Below are 25,646 nucleotides of genomic sequence, written 5' to 3'. Positions count from 1 at the left end.
AACATCCGTGTCCCATTTTATTATTTTTTTTTTCCTGTTGTAGCTGTTTCCAATCATTGTGGCAACATAACATTTTGTGTCACAGTTTTGGCTAAAAATATAACATAGGGGCAGACATTCTGATACAATTCTTCTCAGAGTTCAGATTATGGTGTGGCACATATTTTAGTCCGGGTTATTTTAGCGCTTTTTTAAATTCTTATAATTTATCTTTAGCTTCATATTTAACTAGCAGTTAGAGTCATATGTATTAATTTTGCAGTTGGTACTGAGATAATTTAGATGCACTGGAGGGCGGTATGTTTCTATGTTCCTGAGGAGTGACTACACAAAGAAGAAGAAGAAGAAGAAGACGCAGCGCGAGAGTAGTACTGCCAAATATGGGGACAAGCCGGGTGTCGTTAGCTGGCTTTGCTAGTTAGATAAGTGGGTGTGGGGTAAGTGTACAAAAGACCATAAACCAAGTACTTGTATATGATTTCTGCACACCAGTTTGCACTAAAATAGTCTCCAACATCGAATAACGTTCGTCATTTGGTCCTGTATGTTGACAGGTTTAGTTATTAGCTTATTATAAGAAGAAGTCGAAGTTGGGCAGGTAGTTGCAGGTTCTATAATTACAGTTTATACTGGCTTGCTGCAGCTTGCCCCCGTTTTCTAACTAATTTCTACTTTATTAGTCCAGAATTCCTCAGGATAGAAGATGTCAATGGAATGCTCCCTGCCACCTCCACCGCCTCCACCTGCTCCATGTACACCACCTCAAACGTCAGCACCAAAGAAGAAGCTGTATCAGACTATAGCCAGCAGTAGACGTGCTGTAGAGGGAGATCACACAGAGGCTTGCTTGCTGATCAGTCAGAGGGAGACCAGGTCAGGTTTTTATCATGAATGTTTTCGCTTTGTGTGGAAAATTGATAAATCTGCACATAAATCTGCACATTTTTAAGTGCTCACATGCTTGGCAGACATTTGTCACACACAGTCATGCTCAAGTTGATCAAGCGGATCCATTGTGCAGTTCAAATGTTTCATCTGCCAGCACAGCCATACAGGTTATTGATTAAAAATCCATGTGCAGCATAATCAGCCATGACTGTGTAACTTATCTTTGATGATGTTTTTAGGGACAAACAACACAACCATGCGCTTAAACTAATCAAAGACACAGGAACTAAAAACCAAACATAAGAGGCAAGGATTCACCAAGTGAGTAATGTAACAGAGGGACACCTAACACAGAGACAACAACTTAACTACAAGATACAAGAAGACACGTGGGGAGGCTAGGCTAAACAAAGAGTTACCTATTAATAACCAATATAAACCAGAATTCAAGTAAAAAGCTTAAAAATAAAAATCTTAAGGAATAACAGTGAAAAGAAATCTAAAGTCCAGAAAACCTAAAACATAACAAAACCCACGGACCAGGACACATCTCAGAATGTACAGTTATATAATCCAGAACCAGTGAGCAGTGAGATAAAGTATTGACAGAGCAATATATGCATCTATTTTCTGCCACTTATGTGGGTGGTGGGGGCAGCAGACCTCCTTCTCATCTTCCTCCATCTCTCCTGAGGGGATAGTGGGTTTGCTCGGGAAAATCTCAGAGATATAATCTCTTCAGTGTGTCCTGGGCCGGCCCAAAATACCTCTCCTGTATTGTCCTGGAGGCATCCTGGTCAGATGTCTGAACGGATGAACTTATGAGTCGATAAGTGTCCCACAATCAGAATCAGGATACTTTATTAATCACACAGGTAATTATGTGATCACAGCTGCTCCAAGACGTTAAGAACAGTAACTAGCTAAACTAAATGAAATAATGCTACAAAGTTACAAAATATAACAAATAACTGTAATATACCTAAATGGCTGTAATTATGAATTAAAGTAAAGAGAGACCTTAACTAGCTTGCAGTGATGAAAATGAATCTCACAGGAAGGATGAAAGACAGTAGTAAAGTGAGAGATTTGTTATTTAATTAAAAAGTTTAAAAATAGTACACGCACAGACACCACAATGGACTGTATACAAAGAGTGTGTTTCTCTGATGGTTATGTTGTTTTGTATTGAGTACTACTACAACTTTGCTACAAAGTTGCATTATCCTATTATATTGTGATATTATTGCATTGTAGCTTAACCCCAAGAACAGAGAGTTGCCTGAATATATCTCTGACATGGAGTCAATAAAACTGAATGTCAAGATTGGGGCAAAAGTCCTGAGCCAAGAGTGAGACCTTCTTGTCATTTTTTTTAAATTGGTCTTTAACAATAGTTCTTCAGACTTTCTGAAGGTCTTTGAAAAGTTTTTCTTTGGGCATTGGCTGCTTTTTCCACTCATTCTCAGTCCAGTCCTCCCATTTGACGTTTATTCAGAGGAATAATCTTTTTTGTGCAACTTAATATTGACCTATGAATCATAGCATAAAAAAGGGAACCTAACTCAAACCGTTGTCAGTGTGAGTCACATTACAGACAACTTGGAAAAGTACTTATTTTAAATTGTATCTTTGGGCACTTTGTTACTAGCAGCCTATTATATAAAAACATAATTTGTTCCCATTTCTTTAGTTGAATCTATGAAAAAGTGTCAGATAATACAATTTGGCAGACATAAAATGGTATTTTTGCTTGGTGTGTAGTGTGTTCTTAAATATTTGAGAAAATTGCAAAATAGAAGACAAAAGAAGTGAAAGGCCTAAAAAACTTCAGCAGATGAAAAATATCTGGAAGAAATGTCCTTGTAAAATAAGAAGAAATCCATTAAAGACTGGAAGCAGAATCAGATGGATCTGGCCTTTCAGTTTATCCATCTACTGTTCACTGAAGCCTCATCAGAAATGGTCTCACTGAAAGTGTCTTTCAAGAAGCTGTTCTTAAGGAAGGAAAACAGGGAGAAAAGGCTGAGGTATGCCGAATTACACGAGATGGAATTATAAATGCAGAAAAATACCATCACATTTTGATCCACCATCAGTACCATCTGGAAAGCATCTAACTGGCAACAAATTCATTTTCAGCATGACAATGATTCCAAACACAGTGTCAGTGGAATAAAGGTGACCCTGATCCAGCACTAACTATGTGCTGCAATAGGTGTAGGCTGCTGGGGGATTCCCATGATGCACTGAGTGCTTCTTTAGTCACCTTTCTCTCTCACTATGTGTTAATAGACCTCTCTGAGTTGAATCATTACTTATTAATTATCTCTGGCTCTCTTCCGTGGCATGTCTTTTGTCCCGTCTTCCTCCCCTCCCCCCTCATCCCAACCGGTCACGGCAGATGGCGGCTCTTTCCTGAGCCTGGTTCTGCTCAAGGCTTCTTCCTGTTAAAAAGGGAGTTTTTCCTTCCCACTGTTGCCAAAGTGCCTGCTCATAGGGGGTCGTATGGTTGTTGAGTTTTACTCTTTATGTATTATTGTAGGGTCTACCTTACAATATAAAGCACCTTGAGGCGACGGTTGTTGTGATCTGGTGCTGTATAAATAAAACTGAATTCCATTGAATTGAATGAAAAGCAGTCATCATCCAAAGACAACCTATTTCAAATTTTATAGCAAAACGGGATGAAATGAAGGGTGGCTCAAGACGTTTGCACAGTACTGTACATGATAGTCCTGTGAAAGAAGCTTTTTATAATGCTGGCATTTGACTCCTCAAAGTATCCTGAAACCTTAGCAGCCAATACAGTTATCAGCCAGTTGATTAACACGTGACTATAAAAGAATCAGAAAGCAGGGATTAGAAACAGTTGGGGATAGGAAACACTCACATGCCGTAAACTGCTACAGTTTTGATGCAGATAATATGACACAACATATGGAACTGATGCTTAGAATTGATTCATGGCTGAGAAAAAAACTTTTTCATTTGTGTAAGTGCAGCAGATAAACGGTTAACAAGCTCCATGCCTTCATGTTATGCAGTGCCATTTGTTTGTTCTTCAGTTTCAGGAAGGACCTGCAGTGGATTCTGGCGAACACCTACGTGCCATCACTCATTCAAGATGGTCCACAGTAAGTCACTAAAGTGAAGTGTCACTGTAATACCTGTCACTCAACAACTCAATCTATTTTTGGTTAAGAAGTATGTTGCATAGCACGCCAGTTTCCACAACAATTTTAAACTTCTGTAGTATTTTATTGTTTTTAGTTATTTGGTTTACCTGACTTCTTTTACATGAGTGGGTGACATATTTGTTCAGTGTGTTATTTCTGGTAACTTTGTAGGTGTGGTCTGGTGGCTTTGTGGATGGCTGCTTACCTACGGCAGCCGCGGCTGAGTGTCGACATGGAGACGGTGGTTCAGACAGCTCTGAGCAGGGGATACACGGCTCAGGGTGAAATGTTCTCGGGTATAAAATAAAAATGTGTGAACTCTTCAGGTCTGTTTGTATTTGGGAGCAAAAAAAAAAACGCAAAAGAAACAGGTGGAGGCTGTGATTAAACATTTGGAACTTTATGACACATTTTGCAGCCGATATTTAATTTAATGTTTCACAAGCAAGTAAACATTCAGTTTCAAGCTGGTGAATTTTGATTTCTTTATGTTCTCATTAAGCTTTTTATTTTGTCAGCTGACAATATGGCCCTGCTGGCAGAAGAGGTGTGTGGCTGCAAGGCCAAGCTCCTTTCGGGGGGTCTGAGTGGTAATAATGCTGCAGCCATCATCTCACACCTGTGGGGGAGACAGCCTGTTCTCATCCCGTATCCTGGACCAAACCATGGGGAAAGGGTTGCTGTGAAGGAAAAGCAGTAGATTTGGATTTGTGATTAAAGAGAAAAGCAAAACTCCTTGACAGTTTTTACAGCTATGACGAGGATTACAACCACGAGCCGTGCCAGCGTAGTGGCCACAGAGCGCACTGGGCAGTTGCTTCAGGTAAGAATGAATAGCTAACCCAACCTAAGGCAGGGTTTATTATGTAGGATTTCCCTTAAAGTGAGCCTAGTTTGACTAATCAGACCACACAGTAACAGAGTTTATTCATTCCAGGCGTTCTCCTCGGTGTGGACCAGGGGAGTGTGAGTAAAGAGCATGTTCAGCCTGATCCCTCTCTGCCGTGGCTCTACCTCGCCGCCGACAGCAGCTCATCTTGTCCCGCCGGCAGCACGGCGCTCAGAGATGTTTACATCCTCGCTAAGCAAGGTAAAAGCTTGCGCTACCAGCTGTGGAGTTTGGACACTGTAGCTCAGAGCAATGGGCAGCTGAGGATGATGGACCCTCAGAGAGCCAGTGATGGCACCAAGTATGTGGTTCCCAAAGGAGGGGTGGAGGCCGGTCTGGCTGGAAAGGCGGTGATGCTCCACACAAGATCCACACAGTGAAGCAGACACACATTATTTATTTAATTAAAAGGGCTTTAAAGTAAGGGTTATCAGGGAGAAGCCACACCCACATGTTCAGCCATGCTCTGGTCACTGTTTTTGTAAAATGTGTAGTCGTCTTATAATTTTCCACTAACAAGGATTGTGTCAGTTTAACTGTAAAAGCTATATATATATATATATATATATATATATATATATATATATATATATATATATATTTTTTTTTTAGAATATCCACAATTTATTTGGAGAGGAACAGTGTTTATGTAATTTTTGCCTGTTACACCACCTTAATGGATTTTAAAATAAACAGTTAAGGAGACAGACCGTGTAATTTATCTGGAGGAATTTGTTTGGAACATTTATTTTCTCGAACCAAGCTCAATCTTTCCAATTTTTCAATCAGATCACTGCTTTTGGCAAAAAGCATGCTCATAGCACAGTACCGAATATGCAATGATATACTTAATAGTAACGTAATACTATTTTACGTCAGATGCACAGCTGGACGCTGCTCTGGGTCAGTCGGCTCTCTGAAAAGATTCCTCTACCTCCACCAATCCCAACTCTGCCAACAAGAGCTCGAACTGCCCCACTGACATCCTGAAATATGCACGAAAGCAGTTGTGACACAGCTTTAACTCCTGGATCAAACCATCAAGTTCTCCCTGCTGCTTCCTTCTCGTGACAATCTGATGAACCCAGAATCTCAGTTTGAATCTCAGCTCTTCATTTTGCTCACAGTGTTTTTTGAAAAACACAACACGTTCGGTGTATATAAATTACCCAGCAAGTTTGGATAAAGAAATTTCTGACTTTTATGTTGCTTTTTTGCAGCATTCTCGGTGTTAAATGACCTTCAGTCCTTTGTTCAGATAAGTTTTTTATATGGTTGCAGCAAACCAGAATGGTCAAAAACCTTAAAAAGCAGTCCAATAATGTTTGTGAGTGTGTTTGCTATCGTGTCTCATGCTGCCGCTTATTATCACATTTATTTGCACAGTATAGGCGGCTTTAAAAACATTTTGACAGAAAATATTGGAAGGAGCAGGATGGGCATGTCGGGGGAAATTCCTCCTGACAGTGATAACAGTGAGTGAGGTGAAAAACCCCCCACTTTAAACAGGAGTGGAGAAATAGGGTTTCAAATGTTGCTTTTCTGGCTGCTGTTGAGCTTGTTTAAACACTGCTAAATCAAACAGGTTTACTTTTCTGTCATTCAAATGAATGCTTTTATGGAGCAGAGAGCATAGAAAATATGTCAGGCGATAAAAGCCTGTGCTGGTTGTTGCAGTGTTTTTGTCAGGCGCTGAAAACATACTTCTAGTTGTGCAGGTCCTCAATCATCCACATCACGGTAGTTTTAACCGCTTCAATTGAAGGCAGTTCAAAGAATTTATATCTTGACTCATGTAGCAGTGACGCGTGATTACAGGGTGAGTTAAAGACCGCCTCCACGGTAAAAACCACACTGAAGACATACTGAATACCCGAGACTCCTCATTAGCCTTTAGAACTGAAAAAGCCTTTCAGTTAGGAGGTGAAACATCTATAAGAGCCATAAATGTTCAGTTTCCTTCAACTCAAATCCTACAGACACTACAGGATACATGCTGGCTTCAACCCGTAACTCACACTGGCCGTTAACGTGTGACAAGATCAGAAGACTTGTTGATTTTGCAATGCCGTCAGAATTTTGTGTAACTGGTGTGTGAAATCATGGTTTTCTCTCTAATTTTGAACCATTGTTGTACAAAAAAAAAAGAAAGATGCGGAAGTCATTTTGATCATGCACTCTTAAAATGTGTGAGTAGACAAATGAATGTGAACAGCCCATCAGTTTCCATGGGCTCAAAGACAATCAGATAAACTAAGATAATTATAAAATCTGCTCCGATGAACCTCATTTGCAGTTGGCGACTGCATGAAGCCTGGCTGGATGTTATGAAATGCTTTATTTCCTCCCTGCAGGCCCGTTACCAAGTAAAAATCCGGCTTAGTTAAATAATTGTGACTAACCCATTTATAAGCTTACAGTTTGTCCCCCTTAAGAAGCTTGTAGGTTGTTTATGAAGCACCAGTTTTGCAGCGTTTGGCTGAATTTGAGCAGAAGTCATGCACACTTCAGAAGTCGTCCTGCTGCTTCTGTCAGCAGTCACACCATCGATACGCCCATACTGTAACAGCGCCTCCAGCATGTTTGACAGATGATGGAAATCGCAAGCCATTCCTCAGCGCTGAGGCATAGTATGACCTCTAAATCATGCAAGTTCATCTAAATGTGAAATTTCTACAGCCAAAATGATAAACTAGCACTTTGATTCCTAATTTACTTATAAAAATTAAAAAAAAAAAAAGAAGCTTCTGTCACATCTACATAATTTCCTTTGGGATTATAAAAGTATTTTGATTCTGATCTTCATTAAGGTGGTTTTCTTGTCTCTGTACTTGTGGACTGCTAATTTTCTTATCAACCAAAAATAAATTGTCATCTAGTTTTTACACAAAGTTTCCACCATCTCAGTTTTCAGGGACAGTTCAACACAAAATGATTCATCTGGTTTTATTTAGAAACTTGTGATAAAAGGTCACAGCTGACTGAACAGGACATATTCTTACAGTAGTGTTAAATTTATAATTAAATGTTAGATCATCTTGATTCAGCGCTCTTTTACAAAAGTATATGATTTGGTGTGTGTGTGTTTGCAAAGAACTGAAAAAAAATTTACAATAAAAATCCCCCAAAACTCTGAAAACTCTCCACTTTCATTTTATTGTAATCCACGACCGTCTGGACAAAGCAGAGGTTTATAAACAGTTTCAATCAGTCCGTCTGTTCTTTCTGTGAAAAGCGCTGCCTTTGAAATACAAAATGTGGTCACGAATCCAGTTTTCTTGCTTACAAAGCAGCACCCTCTTTGAAAACCTGATAGTTTGACATTTTACAAATATAGAGACTTTCTGGGCAAAGGTTTTTAACACTTTGTAAACACTATACTATCCGTCTCTCCTGCCATGTTTACCCTTCGGAGATGAAAAATCTAAACTCCTGAATTCGAATTCCAATCTTGTTAAGTCACGCGTTCACAGCACTTGTGTGGGAAATGTTCGTGCCGAGTTAACCACACGCCCACACCCCCACCCACCTAAACAGTGCTGCCTGACACTGTCAAAGGAAGACTGGACACTTGACGTTCACCAATGCGTCACATTCCCGTCGGGATCTGATGCACATGCTCACAAGCACGGCCTGCACGTATAACAGTGTCGCTTCTTTGTAAACTTTCAATGTTGCATACAAAAATGTAAATACCCACATTCCTCCTGTCTATCCTAGCTTAATTATGTTTACAGCGGTGTCCTTTAACCTCTGTTTTACTCAGACACCCGTCATCGCTCATACACAGATTTTATTTTTATTTTTTTTGGGTTTTGAGTTTGTGTGTAAGTCAGAGCCCACACGAACTGATCAGATTAATCGGGTAATTCCAGTTTCACAGACTAAAGCAACACTGATCAGCGAATCGAGATAACAGGCAGAAATATTTACGTTGAACAGTAAACCCAATACTTAAACCTCTGCTGGAGACGCACAGACATGTTTTGTTCAATGGCTTTGTGAGAATCCATAGTGCAACAAACTTCAGACAAACAAGGCTGTCGAGCTTCTTACTAAAAATCACTGCATTTTCATACAAAAGTCCAATTAAGAAAAAAACTTTCTGTTTCCCAGAAAAGTTAAAACTGTGGGATTTCAATGTAAATCGATTCATACTTGGGTGAACTCTTTTGGAAGTAAAATAGCACGAGTCCACTGCAAGTGGAATGATCAGATAGCTCAGTTTCTTTTTTTAAAAAGCCAGGCACAGAAATCATACAAACACAGTAAGAAGGCTATACCAAGGCAGGAAAAAACAAAACAAAGTTAAATTAAACTGTATTTACATGCTGAGTTAGTTAACACGTGGTCTGACCACTGCTTTTAGTGTTGCTGTATACTTAGTCATCAAAAGTGGTCCATGATAAAAACAAAAAAAACAAAAATCCAACACTCCTCAGAGGCTCGTTTAAAAAAAACAAACAAACAACAAAAACAAAAACACGCTCCTGTTGGTCAAGATCACGGCTGAGGAGGTGGCTGCTCTGGCCACCTCTCGCCAACAGAGGGAGCTGTGAGGAGGAGCGAGATGAGTCTCTGCAATAAAAAGTGACTGCTAAAGGTCCACGAGTGCAGAGGCCTGTACTCTCAGAAAATAAACCACAGCCCAAGTAAAACAAAACAAAGTTACAATTGTGCTTTAAATTTAACAGCTCGTGTCATCCGCCCCCTTATTCCACATAATGCATAACGTTAACCTTTTGGCATATTCCACTTCGCCCGCCCTTCTCACACTGGTACAAGTTGATAAAGTCACTTGGTGTGAGCCCTGAAAGGAGTAACTGAAGTGGTGGCCCTCTGTTAGCCATTCCTCTGTCACTCTTAGTTTGTATAATCTTCTTCAACATCCCATCAGTCTCTTACTGCAGTCCTGTGTCTCGCTCAAGGAGTCTCCGGGAGCATGGTGCTGAAGATGTCTATGAGGTTGTCCAGTCCCCACAGGTAGCCGTCCTCCCTGTTGCCCTCCACCCAGGGAGTCCTGTGGTCGAGAGTTTGAGGTGTCTGCAAGGGGACCGTTTTTCCAAAGTCGATCATCCAGACTTTCGCTTTTCCTGAGGCGTCGTGCACAAACAGAAGAGAGCTGCCCACAACCTGCAATCGATAAACCAGCAAGACCAGTGAGTTTAAGTATGCAGCGCTGATGGGATTGTAACAAATCAGCAACACAGACAACAGGTCTGTTAGAAGAAGTCAGAACGGAGTCCGTCTCACCTCGTGTGTCCTGAAGAACTGTGACTGCTCCAGGGCTGAGCGTAGTTCCTCCAACCGCTGCAGGTAGAGTTTCTGAGGAAAACAGAAAAAAAGGACACAGAAACTGAGACTGTGGGAATTTGCAAATTGGAGCCAAAAAACCCAAACAAAACACTTTTTGTTCTTCTTTCTTATTTAAAGGTAAGTGTAAAACCTTACATCCTTGTTTGATGCAGGTGCTACCGCGTGAAACAAGGATGTAAGTCCTGTATAGAGTGAGCACAGTGCAGACCCGAGAAGCGGTGGAGCATAAAGCAGCATCTCTAAGATTTACTAATGAACATGCCACATCTGGTTGTCTTATTTGTACAAATCTAAGAACAAAGTAACAGCTTGTTATCTGTGTGTCTGATGCGAGTCAGTGAGAGACTCCTCTAAATAACAGAACAACCTATTAGTGACCTACAGAGGAGCTGACAAAGCCACGATAGCCGTTTCCTCTTCTCACCGGCCGAGTTAAACTAAGCAGCTGCTGATTCCTGCTTTTTGCTTTTTTGCATTTACAAAACATAACAATTGAACAACATACCAGAATCTGAGTGTTGCCATCGACAAAGTCCTCCAAGGCCTGCATCACTTGCTCTCTGTGTTTTGTCTTCTTAAAGTTGGTGTTGCAGGTTCCATCAGCTCTCTATATAGAAAAAAAGGAAACCATCAAAAATGTCATAATGACTCACTTCAGCTTATACATGCCGATTCACGCTACTATCTGGACAACAGAAGGTTTTAACAGTTGTGTTTTGTTGAGGTTCGAGGTGGAAACAAATGGCTCTAAATAAATTCCACAGTCACAGAACTCGTTCAACTGGAAAATACAGCTGCAGCGAGCCTTTAATACACTGCGTGTCATCACATTTTTTCTTTAGTCTCTGAGTAGCATGCAAATTCACTATTGGCACAAACTGATAACCAGCCTCGGATTTATTTTCGAAAGAACAAACAGTCCCCCTAATGACTGCATGTTAACCAACCACATTTTCCATTTCACCCCAGTGCACGTGGTCTGTCTTGTGAACAAACTGATAAATGTTTACTCCCACTGATTGGTTTACGTCTTTGCAGCAACAAGCACAGCTGTTTATTCTCTTGAAGCTGAGGTCTTCAGGCTAGATGTGTTTGTGTGTTCAGCATGACCTCATACCTTAATGCCTTCGATCCGGAAGCCCAGGGTGGCGGTGGAGCTAAGTGTCTCCCTCCACTGCATGTACCGCGGTTTGAGGACACCCTGCTTGGCCCGTTCCTCCTCTGTTGGAGCCCCGGGGTCCACGGCAATCATTTTGTCGTACATGTCCTTCCTCAAACGTGGACGCTCCCTGGCTTTTGTCAGCTCCTCCTCCAAGTAAGTCCTGAGAGTTTGGGTTAGATTTAAATGTTTGCACAGCCTTCATTCTACATACACGATTCAAGAGTAAATGTGCGTGAAGGTAAACTCTCAAGAATCATTTTGCCTTCCTAAGGCACAAGCTGTTTTTGGAAAAATGCTTTTTACACAAATACACTCTCTTTGTCACGTGCCAAGTCTTACCTGCTGCCCATTTTGCAGTCCATGATGGAAGGCGAGTCAAAGTCAGCCAGCAGGTCATCCATCAGGTTGTAGTCATGGTCGTCTTTTTGTACTATGCCGTAATATCCGGGCACGTAGGGGCGCAGAGAGTCCGTCATTAGCTTCTGCAGGCACTGCTGCTCACACTCACAGTATCGCTTCAACAAACGCCCGTACTCCCCAGCCTGGAAGTTACCTTGGAGAAAGATAGGGAAAGAAAATTAATGACGCATGAGACAGAAAGATCAGAAACTACAACATGTCTGTGCATTTTTGTTTGTCTGCAGATCTGAAAAAAGGCGTACAAGTGAGCAGGATAGAGCCGGCACTGTTGCCCTTAAACTTTATGCTTGCCAGCCTTTCAGTAGATACGACAGTAGCATAAATCTTTTGTTCTTTTCTTAGAAGGAACCTCCATATAAATGCATCTGATATGCAGGTGTACAAATATCCTGCATTTACACATACCTGCATGGCCAGCAAGCTGCACCCATGGGTAACGCTTCTTGAAGGACACGACAAAGGGGGACCAGTGAACCATGGTCTTCAGCTTGTGCCAGGACTTACTCTGAAAGATGAAAAAAAAACAATAGAGGGTTTCATCGCCTTGTTTTTTAAAAAAGCATGGGCGGTCACACACATAATAAATCTGAAGCTCTGACTAATCAGAAAAGGAGCTTTCTTTCCTGGACAAACAGTACTGAGCTGAGTGCAGGCCAAAAGACTGATTACTCATTAAAAGGAAAACCCAACCTGTACTGTCCTCATACCCACACAAACATATCAGTAGACATTGGACAGACCCTCCCCTGCAGCCAAGGCCAGGTGTGCCGCATACACGACAAAGCCCATTCATAAAACATTTACCAAAGCCTCCGCTGTGGTGTCGTAAAACAGAACCTCCGTGTTTGCGAGCTTGTGGGCCTGTGTGTGGGTTACAGTAATCTGTGTTGGGAAACACTAGAACAAGGACACTGTGCAACAGCCGCTTTGACGCAAGCAGTTAGAGAGGCGCCTGATACTGATTGATTAGAACATGTGTGTGGGAAATCACAACAAACGGACAGCCAGTTCTGGGTGTGTGTGTGTGTGTGTGTGTGTGTGTGTGTGTGTGTTTTACATTTCAGCTGATTAAGTCCTAAAATGCTTCTATGCACCAAACCGGTTTAAAGCACAGAGACAATTAGGTTAAAGGAGCAGAAAGAAAATTAGCACTGGGCAACAAAACCGGTTTCTGCGAGTAATAAAATGCAAGAGGCCATAACCATAAAAGTTATCTTTTTACAACTAAATTATTTCTCTCTGTATGCGTGTGAGAGAGAGATTGCTCTTCCCTTTGCTCTGCATTCCTTCCCCCCGCTGCTCTTGGAAACTGTCACAGTAAAACAGTCTTAATCCAGGAACATAAACACACTGGAAACACTGCGTATGCGTTTACCTCAAATGAAGAAGAAGAAGGGGGAAAAAATGCTTCAAGTTTAAACTGTTCGCAACAGTTTGAAAGCCTTAAAAACACTTTTTAGTTGAAGGAGAAGGAGCAGTTTTACGTATCGGGATGAAACTTTCCAAAGGGTTTTACTTTAATTGTGGATTATTTATTCTGGTATATTAGTGCGATAACTTGAATCAAACATGTAAGTTTGTAACCATTCTAAGAACTAGAATGAGTGTGCATTTAAATCTTTTATCATCAGTTTCTCAACCTCAGATCCCAGGATGGATAACAGGTTTAATCTTAACATGAGATGGCACGAAGCCTACAATAAAAAGAAATTCTGCTTAAAACAGAGAGCAGGTCACTACCAGGATTTTTAGCAAGAGGCCGAAGGTGAAGAGAGTCAACGAGAGACGGCTGTGGACTTAATCTTAAACGACACCCACAGATTCACCTTACTCTAACCTCAGCCTCGTCTGGGTGAAGAACAGCACTTCACCACATGTGACGTAAACGACTGAATTTTCAACATGACAAAAATTCCTCTTGCTCACTTAACTGAGCAAACCACACCTTCATTTGGCAAATGAAGGTGACAAACACTAATAGATGTGCAGGATCACAGTGATGAAACACTTCTATTATCTATTTTCTCTTTTCTCTCTTACTAGCCTGCTTATTTCCACTGCCTGTTGACACCCCATACAGTCTCTCAGGATGTGTTTGAGCTGATCTTTACCTTAACCGAAATCTCTGATTAGACTTCAAATAAATACAAATATCTCAGCCTATTCAGCAAAACTCCTCTTCTCTTTATTTGCAAAAAGAACGGTTATATTCAAACTCAAAGGGAAAATATCCAAATGAACCCACAACAAAAGCCAGCGACATTTCAACTTTCCACTCAGGCAAGAAAACTGTCACCAGAGACTCTAGAAAGACTCTTAAAATTCCCAAAACATGCTCGACCTTTATTTAAACATTTTTAGTTTACAGTTGAATATTTGACTAGATTTCCTGCCAGCTGTAACGACGTGCTGTGATTACTGATCACAGATAAATATTAGTTTTCTGAATGCACAAGTCCAGAAATAGCATTCACCTGTGGCCCAAACAGAATCTGTTTACTTATCAAATCTTTTACTTCTTCTCCTCACTAATATTTAGTCATTACCAGCATCTGTTTCCATCTGAAGACCAGTTCAGTGACAGAAGGCCTGAGCGGGGAGAAACGTGATGCTTCAGCCTCTCTTCTTTCACTTTCCTCGTCCAGGTCAGGCTCTCTGATGGCCCTATGCTGACAGCTTAATGTGCTGCCTCTGTGGAGCTGAATGCACCTCCTTAACAGCAGATGCACTGCCAAATACTAATGCTGCTAATATTCTTGTGGACATTAAGGCGTTCTTAAAAGGGTGGTTTGATAAATGTTCAGAAGCCCATCAAAGAGCACATAAAGAGCTTTCGACGTTTCAGCTTAAAGCGAAGAAGCCGTCCCACACACACACAAACACGTTTTAAATGCTGAGGTCACATTTCACCCCACACAGTCAAACCCTCGCCATCTCCACTTTCTTTTATATAACTCATGAAAACTGTACACAAAACACAAACATACAAAGTTATCATATCAACCCCCATTTGAGGTTATTTTAAATTTTTTTCTTTGAAACAGACAGAGATCCCTTGCTTTTACCACTTTCTTTTTTTTCCCCCTGTAGTGCTCCCATCCCTTTTTCATATTTCCTAGACCTATGGGATCCAATTCCAGGAATGTCACCGGCCCTAACACTTCCCAACACAGCAGACAATGACAACAATGGCGCTGCTAAGAGACGTTACAAGGGCCATGAATGTTCTGCTTTAGATGTGTAAAGTATGCATCCAAGACGAGGAAGGTGTTTCACTGCCACTTCAGTAGCCCTTTAGTGGCGATTTTCCAGCATATAAAAGAAATAAGTGCCCACTAAAGAAGACTCACCAGTTAACAAGGTTTTTTTTTTTTTTAATTACTCAAAAATTAAAACACATCTTTGCTTGTAAAATTGTCAAAAAATAACACGAGTAATGTAACAGACTCTTTGCCTTGAAATATATGTAGACCATTTGTGGCCATGTGCACAGCCGCCACCAAAGGCCACTGTGGTCAGGAGAAAAAGACCCATCTTCAATAATTATAGCCCATAATGAGGCCTGTAATGATCAGCTGGGTAAAACAAGTTGTGGGAGCTACTTCAACTTTTGGTGCTATTAAATTATAATGTTAATATTTAGTACACCTTTCCAAAACCGTACTTTTTAGCTGTTATAGCAGCACTTGGTGTACAGCATGGTGAGCCTGCTGCTACTGGCTTACTGGCTTCTTAACCCAGATACAGTTCTTTGTGGCTGAACGCGAGCCAGATAGCCCTCATATGCTGTAACAGCTACAACAGCAATCTTTTTTTAATTTCTATTTGAATACCCAAGTCTCTTTGATACAATCTCCCCTTATATCATGTTTCTGAGGAAGCATGACATCAGCGTACATTTATAACAGTGGCTGAGGTAGGTTAAATTTGAATCAGTATCTCTGCTCTCTCAATAATTATTTTTGGACCCTTTTCTTACCTGGCAAACGGAGCAGTAGCGGAGGAGGAGGCAGGTGCCGACACAGATACACACGACCCCGGAGACGACACGAGAATGCAACCAACACAAAATGCCCCCCGCCATCAGGACAGGGTCTCTTAAATCAAACGTCAGGGACGCGTGCCTCCCTGTGGGCGTGAGATCCTTCACAGTCATCTATAACGTCCTTTAACTCAGTCCACTGTCTGCTCGGTCTTCCTCTGGTAAATCACCTTTAGTCAAGCTGTCAATTTTTGGTGTTTGTTTGTCTCCTTTATCGCCCGATAAATAATCACTCGTGCGTCTCTACAACCTCCTTTTTGTCACTCTAATTCACAATTTGCACCATTGCAGAATTTTAGTACTCCACCCTTTGATTTCTTAACGCTTTCTCAATTTCTTTGTTGCCGTCATCAAACATATCCACCAAGTGTCCTAAGGCTGTCCCTTTTCTGGCTCTCGCCACTTTCTGCCTGTTTGAACTAGTCCTGTTACTCGCAGTTCATCCCTGAAATCATTCACCCCGTCTCCCCGAAGGCGCAAATCCCCCACTCTGCGAGCCGTCTTCGCTTTCTCCCAGTGTAAACCTTTGTTTCTCTCCTGTCTCACTCTCTCATCCTCTAATCCCCTCTGGGCCTATCCTGAGCCTCATGCTTAGCCAATCTCCTGCCAGATTCAGTGCAGGTGGGGGTAGAGCCAACAAACATTTCCATATAGTCCCACAGCTCCTCTTTTGTCTGCATGATGAGGTCTTGACTACTATGTGGCCTACGGAGTTGTGCGTTTGTGCACGGGGACAAAACTAAACCTGTCAAGCGACAGTCAGCTACAAGAGTGACACCATACTGTATGCAAACCCGAACCGTGTTTTCAGGTACTCTTAGAGACCTTTTCTCAAAACTACTTTATATAAACCACATCCCTTTCCCTTCACTCAAGTCTTCAGAGCTCATGAAGCTCCACTGTGGTGGGCCAGTGAACGCACAGAAGATGGCACCGGCTTCAACCTCCGCCTGAAAACCATCTGCAGAAAACAGACTCACATGTCTCTTTTATCTGATAATATTTGAAATGTTTATTTGCATGTGCCAGAAACACGGTATTACGTCATCAGCTGATATCACTGACAAATGAAAATACATTTGGTATTTGCTGGATTTGCTACTTTTTCCCTTTAATATCACCGTTTCCTGAATACTTGGAAGTATTCGACCTCTTATACCTACATTACATCTCAGTGTGTTGTTTAATGATTTTCCACTAACGACCGATTCTATTTGCGGAGCACATTTAACTATAAAAACATTATTTTGGCAACTCTTATTTACATAAAATCTGATATAGTTCCAGTGAAACCTTGAGCTAAGAAAAGCAGCTCACTTTCCAGCTCGCATATTAAGTATTTAACTTGCAGATTTATGAGTGAAGGACTCCTTATATGGAACTGTCATTTTTGGTAACATCTTTCTTCAGTAAAAAATGAGCAATATCTCACTTGGGAGTCCATTAAATGTATTGGCTGGTTAAGTCGGCTTTTTGCTTGTACTTTACAAACCACACTAAAAGTTTGTGTTTGTGCATCAAGTCATAATAACAAAATTACTTATTTATACACATGAGGACATGTGTGGGGGTTATGGCATATATGAGCAAAATTTGATTTGCTGGTTTAGAAAGGATCAATGACAGCGTTCTACCTTTTATGACAGGAGGTTAAGTCTCACTGCTTTCCAGGTTTTGGATTTTTTTTGTGATCCAGTATTGTGTTCTTTAACTGTATGCACGTCTTTTAATTTTATGTAATGAAGGAAATGATGATCCCCCACCCCACCCCCTCCAAACGCTGTGAGTACTTTTACTCAAAAGCTGTTGGTCTTGTTTTTTTGTTTGTCTTTTGTTTGTTTGTTAAAAACGGGGCAGTGTACAGTGTACATTGTCCATAGTGTGAATGTGCCAGATGAAGTCATACAGGCTCATTTTCATATCTTGTCCCTGGGAGATGGATGGAAATAATAGACAGTAATAGGAAAAACAAAAGTGCAGAAGCACGTATTCAAAGATAAGATCCGGAGCATAACCATATAACATTAAAAATGTCACACATTGCAAAAACTAAAGCACATGCGCACAGTTACAAAAACAGAACAGCGACCTAAAAAATACTCCAGAGACAACATGTTTAATGATCCAGCTAGGCACAGTTTTATAGGTGTGATATAGGGTTAAGAGATATGATGCTCTTTACTTCCTTAATAGATTGTTGATAAGAAACAGCCAACGTTCCAAAAGCAAATGATTTGCTTGGAAGTAATGGAGAATTTTTACTCAAGGCGTTGCTACTCTGAATCTGGTGCTTCCTGCACCACTGGATTTTATTTCATTGCGGGCGTTACATCTTAACCTGATACATCTTGTATCAGGTAATTCTGTGTTGTGCACATAAATACATAAAAGCGAAGCTAACTTTTAACTAACGTGGACTTTCCTGTATCGTGGATTTTGTGTATAAGTGCTGTGGGAGTGATGTGTGGGACGGAAAACAAGTCTGCAATTGTGGCTCATGAGTGAATAAGCATGCATAAATAAGAATAATCATCAAGTGTAGGCTACGTGTTCAAAGTTTCGCTGCATCTTTTTCATCTGTGCGCGCTCCTTCTTTTGTCTGCTTACTCTAATTTTCCTCTTGTTTTCCGTTCCACTGTATGTTTCACAGTGTGTTAAGAGGAAAATATTAAGCCTTTTTATATAAGTGCAGGCAAACTGTAGAGGGAGAAAGAGTGTCTCACATGGAAGACATGATCATGCAAAAATATCGGCGCTGCTGTGCACAGCAGACGTTGGCAGGAATTTATATCTTATAGCATTCAAATGTCAGGGACAGAGTAGACACTGTTGGTGGAGCGAACAACACAAGGAGAAAAAAAAAAACACCATATATGGCAAAGACGTTGCCTAGCAACCGGCTCAGCCTTCAGCCCAATTTTCCATGACACACAATGAACTCTGAATGCAAGACGGCATCGCTCTGTGTGTGTGTGTCTGTGTGCGTGCATGCGCGAACAAGTATCTGCTCACGTCACCTCATGAAGAAAATGTTAGGTTTGTTTGTGAGCTGACGGCACGGCCACACACACTCCCTCTTTCTATTAATTACAACAAACAAAAGCGTTTTCCACACAGCTGCACATATGACAAAACATGCCCATTAAAACCAGCTCTTATCAGAAACCACAGGCCAGCGTCATCCTGTTTGTTACAACACCTCAAGTGCAACTACTCAGGTTGCTCACTTCCTGCGTGTTGTTATAATAGCCAGGAAATTACACTGTCCGCTGTCCTGTTCACTGAAAACATGCAATATGTGAATCAATATGTTTGCAGAAATGTGTATCTGAACATGACAGAGGTATTTTATGGACTTTACACTAAACGAATGACTGACAAAGGGGATGGTAAACATGAGGGGGTATTATAAATTATAGGCGTTTTATTTTTTATAATTTTCAAGCAAAAACTCTTCGTTTTTCCTTTTTGAATGCGAGGATTTAAAGTGTTTCTGTTTTATAGCACTGCTTGCATGTTAAGACTGCAGAACATAGAAAAACAAACATCTGAAGATACCACACTGGCTTCTTAGAAGAGATTAAGGTGTGGTTTTTCTCATTTTTTTGTGATGTTTTACATTTGAAACAAGTCGAAAGAATGTTTGATCTCAACTAAAGCTGCGACAGTAACAGACAAACTTCTGTGGATAAAATGTTCATCTTTCAGTTGATTGAGATCACTAGATGGGTGGACTCGATATGGATGTTATTTTTATACTTAATCTAATTAAGCCATCGTGACACGAGTTATATTAAGTTTTTGCTGAACTTTGTTTTGTAAAATCATGCATGAAGGAAGAAAGCTGCCCACACTGTCTTTATTTTGACATTTAGATCCTCACTCACAGGAATAATCAAATCATTAAACATCAACTGGAGCTTGTCTCCACCTCACGGTGGTCTCAAGAGGCCTGTGTTTGGTGCAGCTCTTTGAGAAGGACTAAACAATTTGGAGAAAAGCAAAAGTAATATATGTTAAAGAGGAGACTCTGGGGTGGTCTAATGTATGACCGTGAATTTCAAAGTGCATCAATTTTCATGGGTGACGCATTTCTCAATCTTTCCTGATCTATGAAAATGAATAAATAAATTAAAAGGGTGGGTTTTCCACCACATCCACCAGAAGATCATTATGTCCTGGGCATCGCAGTATGAATCACAACACTGACAGCTGAAAATCTTTCTTGGTAATGTGGCCCTGCATGAAAACCTGGACATTCAGCATTCACAGAGCTGCCGTGATGATAAGAAGATACTGATAGACACATCCTGTTTTTAAAGCATTCCATGCATGGTAGTCAACAGTGCATCAAAGCTTCCTGATACCGGAGGAAATCATCACAACTTCCTACTAAACTTTAAGCTACTTCTCCCGGACGGAGGAGAGGAAAATCTGTAAGCCTCTTGGGGCTGCAGGCTAAGCTCTCTAATAACGAAGGCTGGTCACAGCTCAAAGTGCTGACTGTAAACGAATGACGAGCAGTTAAGAAATGCATTCAAACAATGTTTAAATGGTCCTCAGGCTGAGCTCATCAAAGCCATGCGATCATGTGGCATGGGTGATGGAAGGACACAGAAGTGGGGGCTGGCAATAATAACCATTTTCCTCTCCTTTGGGTTTAAATTTGTTACAGTCATGTTTCATTATCAGGGCAGTGTGAGTCAAAGCCTTCTACCACACATGACACACATTAGATCAAAAGTCTCTCCTGAATGAATGGGCCCTTTTCCCCTCATTTGCACCACAGCAGCTGAAAAATCTCCACCTCCTGACAAATAATGACCTTTTATTATCAACGTGACACATATTAAACAAATTTCTTTCCTTGACTGTCTTTATAGCACCAGCAGTGACTGACACACCTGCTCTCACACACTGTTTACATTTGATGACAAAATAAAGTGTTTGTGGTTGAGGTTGACACAGGACTCAGGAATGTTTACTGTACATTTCCTATGCAGGGTGTGTGTACTACATTTTAATATGTAATACCTAGTCAGTTACCGACTTGTATCATTTTCTTTTTGATTGATTTTCATTTTACAATGAGTTCCAGTGTGGTCACACCTAACAACATGTTTGTTTATGGAAAGAATAGCTTCAAATACTGTAATGCCATCATATATGGTCAATTGCACAATATTTGCATTACTCGTTTTTTGGTAGCTTTGGTAGTAAGACCAGTTTATGGTTTCTTGTCAGAGTCCAGCTGAAGGTCTTTTAAAATATTTATGAAGAATATATTGCAAGCAACTGAACAGAAAACTTTATAAAAGTTGTCTGTTGCGGAAGAAGACTTGAATAGACACTCACCCCCGTCCCATCCTCCGGACTGCACAGAGACCGGCTGGACTCGATGTCGCTGCCTGTGAAGTCGTCCTCTGACTCCTCGAAGGACGAGGCGGAGGACAGGCCGATGGAAGAGGAGTTGGACAGCTTCCTGGGGGACCGCATCAGAGCGGGAGACCCTCCGCAGCCGCTGTCCGAGCAGGGGGACTCGTCGTCCGGTTGAGGCTCCAGACAGCCGGTGTTGGGCTCCATTCTCAGCAGGTTCGATGCGACCTGTGAGCGGTTCGGACTGGGGTCTCTGGTTATGATGAGCTTGGGTATGGTTCCTGGGAAACTTTGGCCTCCTGGTGGACTCTGGCTGGTCTGATCAGAGTCCGTTTGGCTCTTTGTTTCAACCGGGCAGCTGCTGTTCAGTTTGCCGGTCGCTTTGGGTGTGCATGAAACGGTGCTACAGTCGGTTTTTGTCATTGTAGCCTCGGCTTGATCGTCCCTAATTGAAAGTCCACAGTCCAAAAGTTGATCCGAGGCCAAACTAGACAAAATCCCCTCAGTGTCCGGGTCAGAGGTCTTCAGAGGGGGTGAGTTGGATGAACGCGTGCTATTTCCAGTTAATACTCGATCCTGAGACACAATGGGATCGTGGTTGCTTCCCCCCAGTGGCTTATCTTCCATGGCCCTCGTCTGGGGATCCGAGGCATTGTTCTTTCGCACGGGTTTCGGCTCCTCGCAGCCCGCGCCGCTGACTTCACAGCTCTTACTTTCCAAGCCTGGTGCATCGGATGAACCAGCGGTTGCTTCACGGTTCACGACGTGCTGTGTCGGTTCAGTATTTCCATCTAGCCCGGATGGCGTCTCAAAACAACCCGCGGCTGCTCGCTGTTCCCCAACCCCCGACACCACCTCGTCCCTCGGCAACTTTCCTACTCTGTGGCCGCGGCGCGTTGCTGGATCTCCAGCTGCGTTTCCGCCACCCAAATCCGCTTCCCCCTGACTAGAGTCTCGCTTTCTCCTTCCCAAATACGACAGCACTTTATTTTTCATCGGATTCCTGTTTAACTGGTCACTTTTCGATTTTTCTCCGCTCCCAGGTCTGCGGATACGAAGTCGACGGGCTGTCTCGCCCGCTTTCCATTTCGCTCTGCCACGGGTGGCAGTGCTGTGCGATAGAGCAGAGCGAGTTTGGCCCATCCTGCATGCCGTAATAGTAGCAGTGACCCAGACACACCCTCAAAGTATGATTTAGAAAACAGTCGAAACTACTTAGCCAGTGACTCCATCAAGCAACGGTAATCCATTAATCACACACTTCAGTTAGTGCTATTGATCAATCCCTGTTAATCATCTGGGATTATACTGATCTGTGGGAAAAAGCAGATGATGTGTGATTTAGTAAATAAAATTGCAAGGACAATAGACAAATAAAACCCTAAACCCTTACCTTACCTTACCTAAAGAGTCCCCGATGACACAATGATAATACAAAAACAAACGCACATTTAAACCAGCGCTTGATTCAAGAATGCCAACTCGTATGTGCTTAATCACCCTTAAAAGTCACATATTATTTCCAGACGACAGGACAGAAACTGTCAGATAAAGGCTCACTGGAAACTGCACTGGAGTATAATTACAGGAAAATATGACAAGAACAAAGATTTAAATATTACAGGGGGGGCTGATGTGGGGGAAAACTGTAAAAGTTTCACTGAGATTTAGTCAGTTTCACCATTAGTCACGTCTGTCTAATACTGCCCTCCTGTGTCTGGACGATTCATTTGTCCCAGTAAGCTTCATTTAGACTGCTATCCTTATGTTTCTTTCAAAAAATAAAAATAAAAATAAAAAAAATTCCCCCAATAGGGAATAGTGGTCATATAACAAAGCATTGATATGTCTAAATTAGGAGTTTAAATAGTCAGCATTACATAATTTGGACATTTTTCAAGGCAAAGAACAATCACTTTAAATTAATATGTAAGAATTTGATTATTTAAGAAGACAAATGTTAAATGCTCATCGCTGCAACAGCAAATTCGCCCATATAGATGGTCTACTTTTATGACGTAACTTGTTTCCACTGGTTAAAGGGTTAAACTATTAAGATCCCTTCTAACTTATCTTTATTCATGGACTTTACAAGAGTACTTTTGTCTATTCTGATACAGCATGCAAAATAACCCACTTTTATCTTATACTGGGCCTTGGTGCTGCCTGTGAAGTCATTTACTATCTGAAACACTCATAGATCCACTTCCCCTCCTCTTTAATTCAGATTTCTTCTGATTTGCTGCCCCTCATAAATAAATAAATAAAAAAGTCTCACTACCTGTATAGAAAAGATGGAAGAAGGCAGCATGTCCTGCATACTTTGTAAAGGCCAGCAGAGGGCGACTCCTCTGATTTTTCTATATTTATTTTCAAGATAAGTTGGATACAATAAACACTTTATCCAATACTTGGGAAAATGTTTTGTTACAGCAGTTATTAATGTTATTTCTGATGTGTTGATGGTATTGGTTGGTAGTTTCAAGCCTTCTTGAGTTAAAGTCAAACTTGAATTTTTTGAAAATAATTATCTCCAATAAACGACTGTACAAGCTACCAGCCTACGGGGCTGCAGCCTCCTTTGGATTCTTCGCCTGATCCGCCTTGTTATCACGGTTAGTTTCAAACCACCAAGATGGCGACGGAAACAACGCTAGGCTCAGTGCTTCAAAATGAGAACTCATGAACAACAGGTGATGTCACTATGGCCATGTCCATCTTTTATGTACAGTGTACCAGCAGTTTGACGCTTCAGGCTGCTGGTAGGCTAACCCCACTTACTTAACTTTTGTTCCTTTGTTATTTTTTAATTTGATCATTCACTATATATAAATAATAGAAAACAAGAAAAAGCACAGGTTGTTCCCTTTAATAATGCATTTACAGTCGTTCTAGTCAGCTATGTCAAAACACAGGTTCAACTTCCTCTATCTGTTCATAGGAATTGCTGTTTTGCAACATTTCTCATGTAAATACAAAAGACAGTAGTGTTTAAAAAGGGTCAAATTATGACTTTTCCTCTATCAGAAAGCCGTTTAAAGCCTTTCCGACATTATAAATGAAACACGGTGAGGTAAAGTGATTGTTATTTGCTGTGACAGCTCAAAAGGAGTGCTTACAGGAAATGAGACAGCAAGGATAACAAAGGAAAATACAGCTCATACAGAACCACACAGTTCACTATATTCATAATCCAAATAATAACTAATCCTATATAATGACTCACGCTGGCCTGTATAACTGTGAATGTTGTGCCATCCGCAGGGGCTCATACAGTGACACATAGTTTATGGGAAGTTGATCATTTCAAAACAAGTCTTAAAAAAAAACCCCAACAAAATAAAATAAATTTAAAACAACAACAACACTCCCTTAAAATAGATCTCAGGGTGATAAATGGCAGTAAAGCACTGCCATCAAAACCACTCATCTGTTTGTTCAATCAGCAGCGTACACTTTGTGGCTAAAATGGAAAACACAGCCAATCTAAATGAAGAGACTTATCAGTAAGTCATTTGTTTAAAGGGCGGTTTAACACACACTTTCAATTTGAGCTTGGGCAGCACTAGAGCTTTTTAAAATCCTGATTTTAACTTGGCCCTAGATTAAAACGCGTACCAGTTTCCTGTGATCAAACAATAAGAAGAGACAAGTCTTATCTGCGCGTTTTCAGCCAAGCAAAACAACCAAACGGATAAAAAAAAATAACACACACACATACACACAAAAACTTGAGCTAACCTTACCTGACTGATCCTGAAGTGCTCCTCCGATGGTATACAGTTAAAAATAGCTGACAGGGATGCAGAGGTTTTTAAAAACTTCTGGCAGGGCGTGAAAATGATGATGTGTCTGTGATCATGAGCTGTTCAGCTAGTGTGTGCGAATCGCTGCTGCACGAAGTGAAGTATCAGCATGTGGTTAAAGTAAAAGAGGAAGCGCTGGTAAAACGGAGGCAAGTGTCGTTAACTTTCAGGCTTAGTAACTTCCAGAGACACCTGAAGTGGCACAAGCTAACGAGCTTCCAAACGACAAGACGTAACGGCCACAAAAAAACAAAAAAGAAACACGATTTAGCTCAGTTAAAAACCACAAGTACGGTAAATAAGAAAAGACCCAAGAAAAAGGCGACCAAACAAAATGTTGTCACCCAAAACAATCTTTATTATGTCTAAGAAAACGTCACAAACCTACTCAAAATGATCCGACGGTGGCCTACAGGTCATTTAATGGAGTTACCTTCAAGTGCACCACGAATTTTGGCTGTTTAGGCGCTAAAGAAAAACCGTTAGTAACCTTTACAATTGAGAAAGGTTAAAAAAAAATTTAGTCTGATAAATCAAAAGCGTAAACATCGTAACAGCAAGGTAGCTT

General features: G+C 41.1%; 2 protein-coding genes across 8 annotated transcripts; one reads left to right on the top strand and one right to left on the bottom strand.

Annotated features, from left to right (window-relative positions):
- The first annotated feature begins 14 nt into the window (after positions 1 to 14).
- actmap (actin maturation protease) lies at positions 15 to 8,473 on the top strand. 7 transcript variants are annotated; one of them, XM_086261694.1, is made up of 9 exons: positions 15 to 437; positions 555 to 598; positions 681 to 873; positions 3,957 to 4,025; positions 4,239 to 4,363; positions 4,586 to 4,715; positions 4,820 to 4,890; positions 5,005 to 5,157; positions 5,836 to 8,473. In XM_086261694.1, the coding sequence occupies exons 3-9, from the start codon at positions 704 to 706 to the stop codon at positions 5,874 to 5,876; spliced, it is 759 nt and encodes a 252-aa protein (XP_086117820.1). In that variant the 5' UTR covers positions 15 to 437; positions 555 to 598; positions 681 to 703; the 3' UTR covers positions 5,877 to 8,473. The 7 variants fall into 7 exon arrangements, with proteins under 7 accessions (XP_086117820.1, XP_086117817.1, XP_086117813.1 ...); XM_086261691.1 differs by lacking the exon at positions 5,836 to 8,473 and having other exon boundaries at positions 16 to 437; positions 686 to 873; positions 5,005 to 5,499; XM_086261687.1 differs by lacking the exon at positions 5,836 to 8,473 and having other exon boundaries at positions 16 to 437; positions 5,005 to 5,499.
- itpkcb (inositol-trisphosphate 3-kinase Cb) lies at positions 7,887 to 25,493 on the bottom strand. The gene is made up of 8 exons (XM_086261678.1): positions 25,019 to 25,493; positions 21,252 to 22,585; positions 12,260 to 12,359; positions 11,774 to 11,987; positions 11,390 to 11,594; positions 10,778 to 10,879; positions 10,210 to 10,281; positions 7,887 to 10,089 (listed from the first exon to the last, which is right to left on the bottom strand). The coding sequence occupies exons 2-8, from the start codon at positions 22,413 to 22,415 to the stop codon at positions 9,880 to 9,882; spliced, it is 2,067 nt and encodes a 688-aa protein (XP_086117804.1). The 5' UTR covers positions 22,416 to 22,585; positions 25,019 to 25,493; the 3' UTR covers positions 7,887 to 9,879.
- Between the last annotated feature and the right edge of the window lie 153 nt (positions 25,494 to 25,646).

Source organism: Aulonocara sp. 'chitande type north' Nkhata Bay, linkage group LG14 (genome assembly GCF_057382095.1).
Source record: "Aulonocara sp. 'chitande type north' Nkhata Bay isolate Kocher_YH1m ecotype deep benthic linkage group LG14, A_spYH_male_GT1.1, whole genome shotgun sequence".
NCBI classification, from domain to species: Eukaryota; Metazoa; Chordata; class Actinopteri; order Cichliformes; family Cichlidae; genus Aulonocara; species Aulonocara sp. 'chitande type north' Nkhata Bay.
Note: the sequence above shows the minus strand (reverse complement) of the source record. Positions and strands in the feature narration are given on the sequence as shown.